Here is a 12,194-nt window from a genome sequence, read left to right as displayed (position 1 = left end):
ATCTGCTTGTCTTGCTCACCAACAATGAGCTCATAACCTTCTACCATATGTTTCTCTGTAACTTTTATAGTCCCACGTGAAAACAGACACTACATATAGCCATTAACGTCGAAACACACTACTGTCTCCTCTCCTCCCCTTTCCTTGCTTCTCTCGCTCTTCCCCTCTCTTTCTCCCTCAAATACCAGCCAATCTAAAAAAGCTTTAACTAGATGAGATCAGACTGTATTTGATGTATTTTGCTAAAATAATAAAGGCTTCCTCTTCCAGGCTTCCCTTTAAGTAGACACAATTACCCTGCAAACATCACACACACGAACTCCTAACTCACACTCACACTCCTAGCTTTTAATGCAGTTTCTCTATCTACAGTTCTTTTGACCTCATGCTAATTCCCTCCCTCCCTCCTCTACCCCAGATTGAGAATCTGCAGGAGCAGCTGCGTGATAAGGACAAGCAGTTGGGAAACCTGAAGGACAGGGTGAAGTCCCTACAGACTGACTCCAGTAACACTGACACGGCCCTGGCCACCCTGGAGGAGGCACTCTCTGAAAAGGTACAGAAAGACCCAGAGCTTTACACCCGGAGGACTTAGAACCAGAACCCAAACAATGAACTTTGAACTAATGTCCATGTGTGTGTGTCTCTAAGGAGCGTATTATAGAGAGACTGAAGGAGCAGAGAGCGAGGGAGGACAACGAGAGGATGGACGAAGTGGAGTCTTATAAGAAGGAGAACAAGGACCTCAAGGAGAAGGTCAACACCCTGCAGCTGGAATTAACGGAGAAGGAGGTCAGTGTAAAATAAGATAATTGATTTTATTATCCCCACGGGGTACATTTTTGTTGCGGCTCTGAGCGTGCATAAAAACACAAAGACATTTCAAATACATGGGATGCTGTTCTCTCTGGAAGTATGACCCAGTTTGGCCTGTTCCTGTTATTTTTCTACTGTGCTGTGCCTCCTGGTCTGGTACTGACTGTCCTCGCTGTTCCTGTTTGTCCCCATGTAGTCCAGTCTCATTGACTTAAAGGAGCACGCCTCATCCCTGGCCTCCTCCAGCCTGAAGAAAGAATCCAAGCTCAAGTCTCTGGAGATGGCCATCGAGCAGAAGAAAGAGGAGTGTAGTAAGTTGGAGACACAGTTACAGAAGGTAGGTCTCCTAACACTTCATCATTTAAAAGTGTTAATGGAAGTGGCTGGGATTCAACGATGCACTGTAAATAATTACTCTTTGGGTCAACCTAAAAAGTACAAAAAACAACTGATTGCAAGTAAATGACATTTGTTGAAACCAAATGTATGATTCAATAGCAATTGTTAGATTTGATCATTAACAAACCTATATTTCAAGTTGAAACCTATTTCTTTCAACACTCAAATTACTTTCCCTCTTTGGTTAAACTTAATAAATAACATAAATAGAAATGAATATACATTGCATTTGGAAAGTATTCAGGCCCCTTGACCTTTTCCAAATTTCGTTATGTTACGGCCTTATTCGAAAATGGATTAAAATGTTTTTCCCCCCTTATCAATCTACACTATACAACGACCCTAAGCACACAGCCAAGAATGGCAGAAACTCCCTAAATACAGGTGTGCCAAGCTTGTAGCATCATACCCAAGAAGACTCAAGGCTGTAATTACTGCCAAAAGTTATTCAACAAAGTACTGAGTAAAGGGTCTGAATACTTAAGTAAATGTGATATTTCTGTTTTTATTTGTAATAAATTTGCAAAGATTTCTAAAAACCTGTTTTTGCTTTGTCATTATGGGGGATACTAGGTGAACCTTTGCCCCAGTCTGAGGTCCTGTAGCAGGTTTTCAAAAAAAGGATCTCTCTGTACTTTGCTTCGTTCATCTTTCCCTCGATCCTGACTAGTCTCCCAGTAGGTGCCGCTGAAAAACATTCCCACAGCATGATGCTGCCACCACCATGCGTCACCGTAGGGATGATGCCAGGTTTCCTCTGTTTTTGTACCCTTCCCCAGATTTGTGCCTCGACACAATCCTTCAACCTCATAGCTTGGTTTTTGTTCTGACATGCACTGTCAACTGTGGGACCTTATATAGACAGGTGTGTGCCTTTCCAAATCATATCCAATCAATTGAGTTTACCACAGGTGGACTCCAATCAAGTTCTAAAAACATCTCAAGGATGATCAATAGAAACAGGGTGCACCTGAGCTCAATTTTGAGTCTCATTGAATACTTATGTAAATAAGGTATTTAAAAACATTTATATATATATACAGTGGGCTCAAAAATTACTGGCACCCCTGAATGGCAATCCACAAACAATGCTTAAACAAATATAAACAATATAATTATAGAGAGAAACTCAAAATACCAACATGTGAGAACTTTATTAATGTTTCAATGGAACCAACCAAAATCATTTTTTGATTTAATTAAAAATCAATGTCCTCCAAATCAAGGTTTCACAATTAGTGGCACCCTTAAAGATTATTGTAAATAACATCTACCAAAATTAAACCACAAATTAAATTCCACTTATTTAAGTTTATCTAAGTCTTAAGTAACTATATTGAGACATTACATCACTTCCTGTTTCACTAGGGTATCAAAATTTGATAACACACATGCAATATCTTTTTATATATATATTTTTTGCAAATATATATATATATATATATATATATATATATATATATATATATATATATATATATTAAAAAAAAATCAAAAAACTTGTTTTCGCTTTGTCATTATGGGGTATTGTGTGTAGAATGATGAGCCTTTAAAAAAAAAAGTTTTTCAATAAGCCTGTAACGTAACAAAATGTGGAAAAAGTCAAGCGGTCTGAATACTTTCTGAATGCACTGTATATACAACCCATTTTTATCATGTTGTACCAAGTAGATTTGTCACATTGGAATTACCTATCCAAATCTCTTAAATTTTGTTACAAGCAATTAAATTAATTTCCTGTTCATCAAGATATTAAGTTGGTTCCATAGCATGAAACAACAACTCCAAACACTTTCTTTTCATAAGATGTTCACATTACAACCAAATAGTGACCATCTCATCAATAGAAACCTTTCCAGGTTCTTTAGTATCACAGTACTTATGCAGATATTGTTTAAGATTCAGTGCTGGCAGTGAACATTCAATCATACAAAATTTTAAAAAACGGAACACATTACATGTAATGACATTCACTGCACGCCCACAACTCTTCTGATAGATTGCCGCCGCTATATTGCACCCACCGCAATGCAATGCGAATGCGCAGGAGGTGTTGAAAGCTATTTAGAAGCTATCATTCAATTAAATAAATCCCAGTGATCTGTCAAATTCATTATTTGATTTCAAATTGAGGTGGTGTCACTACAGACACTACAGACCCGGGTGTGTCGCAGCCGGCCGCGATCAGGAGACCCATGAGCTTGGCGGTCCGGGCGCATGCACGCTGACTTCGGTTGCCAATTGTAAGGTGTTTCCTCTGACACATTGGTGCGGCTGGCTTCCGGGTTAAGCGATCAGTGTGTCAAGAATCAGTGTGCCTTGGCAGGGTCGTGTTTCGGAGGATGCATGGCACTCGACCTTCGCCTCTCCCGAGTCCGTACGAGAGTTGCAGTGATGGGACAAGACTGTAACTACCAATTGAGGAGAAAAATGGGTAAAAAGTACAAAAAAAACGAACCAAAGTGACATTTTGGACCATACCAATCCGAAAAATCACTTCAGATGAACAGCAGTGCTGTCCCACTTTTTACAGTGTGCAGCACAGGAGGTTGGTGGCACCTTAATTTGGGAGTTCGAGCTCATAGTAATGGCTGGAGCGAAATTAGTGGAACGGTATCAAATACACCGTTTGATAACATTCCATTCGCTCCATTCCAGCCATTATTATGAGCTGTTCTCTCCTCAGCAGCCTCCAGTGGTGTACATTATTCTCGTTCTGATGTTTATTATGTATACTAGCGATGACAACCTGAACAACTCATTTGGGACGGCCTCAATGTTCTCTTTTAATTTACCATGCATCAAGTCCAGCTGCCAGGCATAGTCACATTAAAGGTAATGTTCAGTATTGCACAGTTGCCCCTATCACTTGCATTCAAAAAATGTTTTCGCTAGCTGTGGCCAAGTTAGTGTAAGTTTGTAGTGGCTTTTTAAAGAAAACCGAACCATGGATTACAGATTCTCCTGGCCCATAGACGACTTTCAGTATCAGGAACCATCTAACATTAAGTTGGAAAATACTTAATTCCCCCTTTAAATCACTTATTATTCAAGCCATATCCAATTATGGAAAAATTGCTTCACTAATCTTAATTTGCTACTGTATAATACAGCAACATCCTCAATTCAAGATCATTTTGGTTTAAATCTGGTTATATGTGCTATCCCTGCTGGTTACTGGACTTGAGTGTGGTAAAAGCTGCCATGTTTTATCTGTCATGGAGGATAACTCCGAAGCATTCTCTACTAATAAGCATGTCTGATATATACCCCAGTCCCTGCCAACACACACCCTTTTCACAGTGCTGCTGCTACTATTAGCACACACATACACAACGCTGCAGCAACATTGTGAAAATGTCCAATCCCTCATTTGAATATGCTGCTTGTTAAAACCCTCTCATCAGCGACAACAAACACCTGTTCATATAAATTCCTATAGTGACAGAATGTGATAACTGGATCAGAGTTAATAACGTTCAGATAAGGTTCCTACAACACCGTAGAACCGCTGAGATGGGGAGCAAAGATGTCCATCAGATCTCCCCGTGTGTCTCTCTGTCCCATAACCACCCATACTGTGTCCTCCTCCTCCCTCTGTTCCTCTCCAGTGGTCCTGGCTGTCTCAACCATAGAAATAGAATTACTAGAACGGGATTCCCCTTTCAAGTCAATGTTCCACGATGGGTGGTCCGGCGACCATATTGTGTGTAATTCTGTTTCTATGGTCTCAACATACTGTTCAACATATACAGTAAACGTGTTCTCTGTATTGATACTGCTTTAACATGTAACATTTAACATGTAACATGTCTGTTCTTATGCTTGGTCCAGGAACAGTTTGTGCTGTCTCGCCAACTCCCTTGGTCATTGTCTGTTTGGAATGACATTGACCATATAGGATTTTTCAAGAGAGCACAAACAGATCTGGCACCAGGCTAGTCTGTTCTACCCTGATCCTGCTGTTTCCACTCTCCTCTGGCTAATGGAGCTACATGCTAACGCTATCTTCCCCCGGGTCTCCCCCGGGTCTCCCCCTCCCACCTCGTTTCCCCCGTCTCCCCCCTTCACCACTTTCCTTTGCAATGTAGCAAGCAGAGCAGCTGTTCAGTCAGATGAACAACCCTGTAAGTCCTTCTCCGCCCCGGAGCTCTCTGTGGTGGCACATATTGAAAGCATGAGGACACCCTCCGCCCACCAAAATCCACCTTAAAATCCTGGAACGTGCTATCTAACTAGTGGGTGATCATGTCATGGTCACATGGACCCAGTTACACTGTCACTGGTGTATCTATCACATCATGTATTATGCATGTTGACCTTTGCACTTAGTGAGAATGATTTAGCTTTCCAACTACACTCATATTATGAGTTAGGCATTTAATATTAATGTAAAAAAGTATATTTTTTGGGAGTTGGATATTCGCCTCTGTTCTTGGTGAGCTTAACATTAAAGTGGAACTGACAGCATTTTAGCAACATGAAATCGTATTAAAATCAGTTCATATACACCCCCAGGAAGAATATGACACTTTTTAAAACATTTTCTGACAAGCGAGCACATATGGTCATTTTCAAATTTTCCTGAATTCTTGCAATGTTTGGGAATTACATACAGTTGAAGTCGGAAGTTTACATACACCTTAGCCAAATACATTTAAACTCAGTTTTTCACAATTGCGTACATTTAATCCTAGTAAAAATTCCCTGTCTTAGGTCAGTTAGGATCACCACATTATTTTAAGAATGTGAAATGTCAGAATAATAGTAGAGAGAGATTTATTTCAGCTTTTATTTCTTTCATCACATTCCCAGTGGGTCAGAAGTGTACATATACTCAATTAGTATTGGTAGCATTGCCTTTATATTGTTTAACTTGGGTCGAACGTTTTGGGTAGCCTTCCACAAGCTTCCCACAATAAGTTGGGTGAATTTTGGCCCATTCCTCCTGACAGAACTGGTGTAACTGAGTCAGGTTTGTAGGCCTCCTTGTTTGCACAAGCTTTTTCAGTTCTGCCCACACATTTTCTATAGGGTTGAGGTCAGGGCTTTGTGATGGCCACTCCAGTACCTTGACTTTATTGTCCTTAAGCTATTTTGCCACAACTTTGGAAGTATGCTTGGGGTCATTGTGCATTTGGAAGACCCATTTGGGACCAAGCTTTAAATTCCTGACTGATGTCTTGAGATGTTGCTTCAATATATCCACATAATTTTCCCCCCTCATGATGCCATCTATTTTGTGAAGTGCACCAGTCCCTCCTGCCGCAAAGCAACACCACAACATGATGCTGCCACCTCCGTGCTTCATGGATGGGATGGTGTTCTTCGGCTTGCAAGCCTCCCCCGTTTTCCTCCAAACATAACGATGGTCATTATGGCCAAACAGTTCTATTTTTGTTTCATCAGACCAGAGGACATTTCTCCAAAAAGTACGATCTTCAAATCAAATTTTATTTGTCACATACACATGGTTAGCAGATGGAAATGCGAGTGTAGAGAAATGCTTGTGCTTCTAGTTCCGACCATGCAGTAATATCTAACAAGTAATCTAACCTAACAATTTCACAACAACTACCTTATACACACAAGTGTAAAGGAATGAATAAGAATATGTATATAAAAATATATGGATGAGCGATGGCCGAACGGCATAGACAAGATGCAGTAGATGGTATATAGTACAGTATATACATATGAGATAAGTAATGTAGGGTATGTAAACATTATATAAAGTGGCATTGCTTAAAGTGGCTAGTGATACATTTATTTCATACATTTTTTCATTATTAAAGTTTGTCCACATGTGCAGTTGCAAACCGTAGTCTGGCTTATTAATGGTGGTGTTGGAGAAGTGACTTCTTCCTTGCTGAGCGGCCTTTCAGGTTATGTCGATATAGCACTCGTTTTACTGTGGATATAGATACTTTTGTACCTGTTTCCTCCAGCATCTTCACAAGGTCCTTCGCTGTTGTTCTGGGATTGACTTGCACTTTTCGCACTGTTTCCAAGCTGTTTAACCTGTTGAGGACAGACGTTCTGCTAGCGGAACCCCGTTCCGCCTGCGGAACCCCTAGCCAACAGCCAATGGCATCGCACGGCGCAAAATACAAAACCAACTAAAATACCACAATTTAATTTTCTCAAACAATCAACTATTTTACACCATTTTAAACATAAGACTCTCGTTAATCTAACCACATTGTCCGATTTCAAAAGGCTTTACAGCGAAAGCAAAACATTAAATTATGTAAGGAGAGTACGTAGACACAAATAATCACACAGCCATTTTCCAAGCAAGCATATATGTCACATAAACCCAAACCACAGCTAAATGCAGCACTAACCTTTGATGATCTTCATCAGATGACACTCCTAGGACATTATGTTATACAATACATGCATGTTTTGTTCAATCAAGTTCATATTTATATCAAAAACCAGCTTTTTACATTAGCATGTGATGTTCAGAACTAGCATACCCACCGAAAACTTCCGGTGAATTTACTAAATTACTCATGATAAACGTTGACAAAAAACATAACAATTATTTGAAGAATTATAGATACAGAACTCCTTTATGCAATCGCTATCTCTGATTTTAAAATAGCTTTTCGGCGAAAGCACATTTTGCAATATTCTGAGTACATAGCTCGGCCATCACGGCTAGCTATTTTGACATCCGCCAACTTCGGGGTCACCTAAACTCAGAATTACTATTAGAAAAATTGGATTACCTTTGTTGTTCTTCGTCAGAATGCACTCCCAGGACTTCTACTTCAACAACAAATGTTGTTTTGGTTCCAAATAATCCATAGTTATATCCAAATACCTCCGTTTTGTTCGTGCGTTCAGGTCACTATCCGAAGGGTAACGCGCGAGCGCATTTCGTGACAAAAAAATTCTAATTATTCCATTACCGTACTTAGAAGCATGTCAAACGCTGTTTAAAATCTATTTTTATGCTATTTTTCTCGTAAAATAGCGATAATATTCCAACCGGGCGACGTTGTATTCATTCAAAGACTGAAAGAAAAACATGGCGAGTTCTCGTGACCTCGCATCTCCAGTCTCACTGTCCCCAGGCTGACCACTTACAAACTCTGCTGCTGTACTTTGCCCAGAGACAGCAGACACCCCATTCCACTTTCTGGCGGCTTTAGAGAGCCAATGGAAGCCTTAGAAAGTGTCACGTTACAGCACAGATGCTGTAATGTTGATAGAGATGCAACAGAAGGACAACAAATTGTCAGACAGGGCACTTCCTGTATGGAATCTTCTCAGGTTTTGGCCTGCCATATGAGTTCTGTTATACTCACAGACACCATTCAAACAGTTTTAGAAACTTTAGTGTTTTCTATCCAAATCTACTAATTATATGCATATTCTAGTTTCTGGGGAGTAGTAACCAGATTAAATCGGGTACGTTTTTTATCCGGCCGTGAAAATACTGCCCCCTATCCCAAAGAAGTTAAAGGCACAGTCAATTTAGTATATGTAAACTTCTGACCCACTGGAATTGTGATACAGTGAATTATAAGTGAAATAATCTGTCTGTAAACAATTGTTGGAAAAATTACTTGTGTCCTGCACAAAGTGGATGTCCTAACTGACTTGCCAAAACTATAGTTTGTTGACAAGAAATTTGTGGAGTTAAGGCATTTGTGAAAATTCTATAGTAATATAGAGTGGGAAAGCGCCGTGCGTTTGGACAATTAACAGACACCTCAGTAAATAAAACCGAATAAAAACATCCATCTCGTCCAGGACCGGAGTCTACGCAGATCGGAGCACCATGGCCAATCTGAGCTACAGTAGGCCTTTGTGCAAACAGGCCTACCATTATTCACTTTGAACTGGACTGTGTGTTTACAGGCAGTTACAACAGTGCAACTTTAGATCATTAGAACGCATTCGCCAAAAGACACAAAATACACCTGAATGGATTTCTGCAAATACGTCAATACCACGGGAGTCCTCTTACATTTGGGCACTTACAGTCCTATTGGTCAAACACATCAAATCAAATCAAATTTTGTTAGTCACATGCGCCGAATACAGGTGTAGACCTTACAGTGAAATGCTTACTAACGAGCCCCTAACCAAAAGTGCAGTTTCAAAAAATATGGAAAAGAATTAGAGATAAAAGTAACAAGTAATTAAAGAGCAGCAGTAAAAAATAACAATATATATAGGGGGTGTCGGTACAGAGTCAATGTGCGGGGGCACTGGTTAGTTGAAGTAGTATGTACATGTAGGTGGAGTTATTAAAGTGACTATGCATAGATGACAACAGAGAGTGGCAGTGGTGTGGAGAGGGGAGGGGGGCAATGCAAATAGTTTGGGTAGCCATTTGACTAGATGTTCAGGAGTCTTTTTGGCTTGGGGCTAGAAGCTGTTTAGAAGCCTCTTGGACCTAGACTTGGCACTCCGGCACCGCTTGCCGTGAGGTAGCAGAGAGAACAGTCTATGACTATGTTGGCTGGAGTCTTTGAACATTTTTAGGGCCTTCCTCTGACACCGCCCGGTGTAGAGGTCCTGGATGGCAGGAAGCTTGGCCCCAGTGATGTACTGGGCCGTTCACACTACCCTTGTTAGTGCCTTGCGGTCGGAGTCCGAGCAGTTGCCATACCAGGCAGTGATGCAACCAGTCAGGATGTTCTCAATAGTGCAGCTGTAGAACCTTTTGAGGAACTGAGGACCCATGTCAAATCTTTTCAGTCTCCTGAGGGGGAATAGGTTTTGTTGTGTCCGCTTCATGACTGTCTTGGTGTGCTTGGACCATGTTAGTTTGTTGGTGATGTGGACACCAAGGATCTTTGAAGCTCTCACAACCATTAAAAGGTAGTCTCTCTGTCCTTCAGTTAGGCACATCAACAACAACAAGATCAACAACTAATGCTCGCCAGAGCAAGATGAGCTAAAATATAACGAAGGAACATTAGATAAACCCTCTCAAACTTTTTCAGCTAGTTGGCCGTCAAAATCGCACTGATAAACGATGTGGAATTATAGCCTACTCGTCCTTCTGCAGCTTGCCTGCCTGGCTAAAGTTGGCTAGCTTGCTAGCTATCTACTTCCAGACAGAAATGAGAGAACACCTCACTCTGACCATTTTACTCACCTCTAGCAGTGCTGGTTAGCTAGGCTGTTTACATGTTATCTAGAGCATTCGTGACTACTTGTTTTGCCTGCGTTTACTGACACCGGTCATATTCAGCGTGTATTGCGTAAATTAATCAGTTACCCTGTGCTCTGGCACACTCATACGAGAGTGCTCTGAAATCGGAGTAGAAAGCCAGAGTGAATGTGCGAATGCAAGAGATATGCAATCTGGATAACAGTCGCTCAAGTTCTTGATAGCTAACCAAATGACACCTGCATCTCTAGCTGTGTACAGCCACCGAAAAACAATATGAGGGGAACAAGTCAGTCACTCACCCACTCCTCCAATGACAGGACATCCTCCTAGCAACTAGCTAGCTATCTAGCTAATGTTAGGCTGCGTGTTTTTAGCTTGCTACATAAATAGATACGCTAGCCTATTTACCAAGTTATGACTGACTTGTGATCATTGCCCTTACTAGTTTGATTATATTGACATTCCCAGCCTTAGTTACATTCATTTTTGTCCAAAATAGAGTCATTAAAACTGAAACAGTGCATCCCAAATGGAGGCAGCAAACAATGTACCAGGCCAGCTGTGATATATAAATTAATAGCAATATTTTTTGGACTACTAAGCAGTGTATTGGTGAATTCTATGAATCATGCATTGAACAACATCTGTCTATTCTGCCAGGAAGGCTTTAGTGTACGTCATTGGAATGTTGAGTCAAATAGTACCTATTTTTCAAAACCTCTTATAAAGTTGGTTTTGTAGCATAAATTGGGAATTTGATATTTTTTACTGATATTATGATTGTCTGTTTGTTTCATATCTGTAAAGTAGTTAAAAAGCTGTCAGTTCCACTTTGAGCTTAGCATTTAACTTAGCATTTAGCTTACCCTTTTGCTTAGCTAAGCATAGCTAGATGTATGTATGACTATACAGTTTGGGCTAGTTTTTTTGTGTCTTGATAGTAGGCCTACTCTATTGTTGATGCTCAACCCTTGGTCTCTGTAAGAAATAATTGTTTTAAGACCCGTGCAATGGTGGTATAATATGATTTTCTTACAAATATTCCTAGCGTGTTCTCACATCCGGCATCATGACTTATGATTAATAGTAAAATACCAAGATATCCATCAGCTCTGTACAGCTTTGTTTAAACAAACTTGGATTTAATAATTAACCAATGTTAGTGTAGCAATAGGCCGTGCATACCTGTTTAGGGCCTATAAGGGTGTGTTCCAAACAGCACCCTTTCCCTATACTGCACTACCCGTGTCCAGGGCCCATAGGGTAGTACACTGTAGGGAATAGTGTGCCATATCAGTTAGAGGTACGCAACAAACCCCACCCGCAGCTAAGAGCATTAGATTCCCCCAAACTTTTAGTTCTGACCTTACTCCTCATGCTTGAAATATGTCACTTGTTGTCACTGCTGGATTGACCTGACTCTGTTCATGGGGAAAGCATTGCAAAGATTGTCTTCCCTGCTGCGTTGGACTTGCTTTGCATGCTGTGATTGGTCCTCCTGATTATCGCATGCTTTGTTTTATCGTCACTGTGTGGCTCGCTTCACTGTCTACACGTTGATAAGTGGTCAATTTAATAGAGGCATAATATTACCCTTCTAACATTGGCAGTGGTTGAAGTGGCTTACTGTGGTGGTGTATATTTGTCTAGATACAGTATGCTCTCTCGTTGCATTAGCTCTTGTGCTGGGTCTGTGGTGTTGCTCTGTGACTGTCAGAGGTGATGTGTACTTCTGATCTGTTTTGTGTGTTTAGAAGAGGACTCAAGCTGTTCAATTTGTACTGTATGATGGTCAAAACCCTATCCTAGTTCAATGACTTGGACACACTACAGGTGA

The 12,194-nt window shown here is 40.6% G+C and overlaps 1 protein-coding gene across 1 annotated transcript in view; it reads left to right on the top strand.

Moving 5' to 3' along the window:
- LOC115147822 (ERC protein 2) overlaps positions 1-12,194 on the top strand; it is an 89,967-nt gene that overhangs the window by 62,843 nt on the left and 14,930 nt on the right. Inside the window, exons 9-12 of the mRNA XM_029690104.1 lie at positions 419-556; positions 652-792; positions 1,013-1,153; positions 5,307-5,342. Coding sequence (XP_029545964.1) covers positions 419-556; positions 652-792; positions 1,013-1,153; positions 5,307-5,342 — 456 coding nt within the window. The remainder of the gene's footprint in view (positions 1-418; positions 557-651; positions 793-1,012; positions 1,154-5,306; positions 5,343-12,194) is intronic.

The sequence above is a fragment of the Salmo trutta genome, chromosome 14, assembly GCF_901001165.1.
Source record: "Salmo trutta chromosome 14, fSalTru1.1, whole genome shotgun sequence".
Lineage (NCBI taxonomy): Eukaryota > Metazoa > Chordata > Actinopteri > Salmoniformes > Salmonidae > Salmo > Salmo trutta.
The sequence above is the reverse complement of the archived record's forward strand: the minus strand, read 5'-3'. Positions and strand labels throughout refer to the sequence as shown.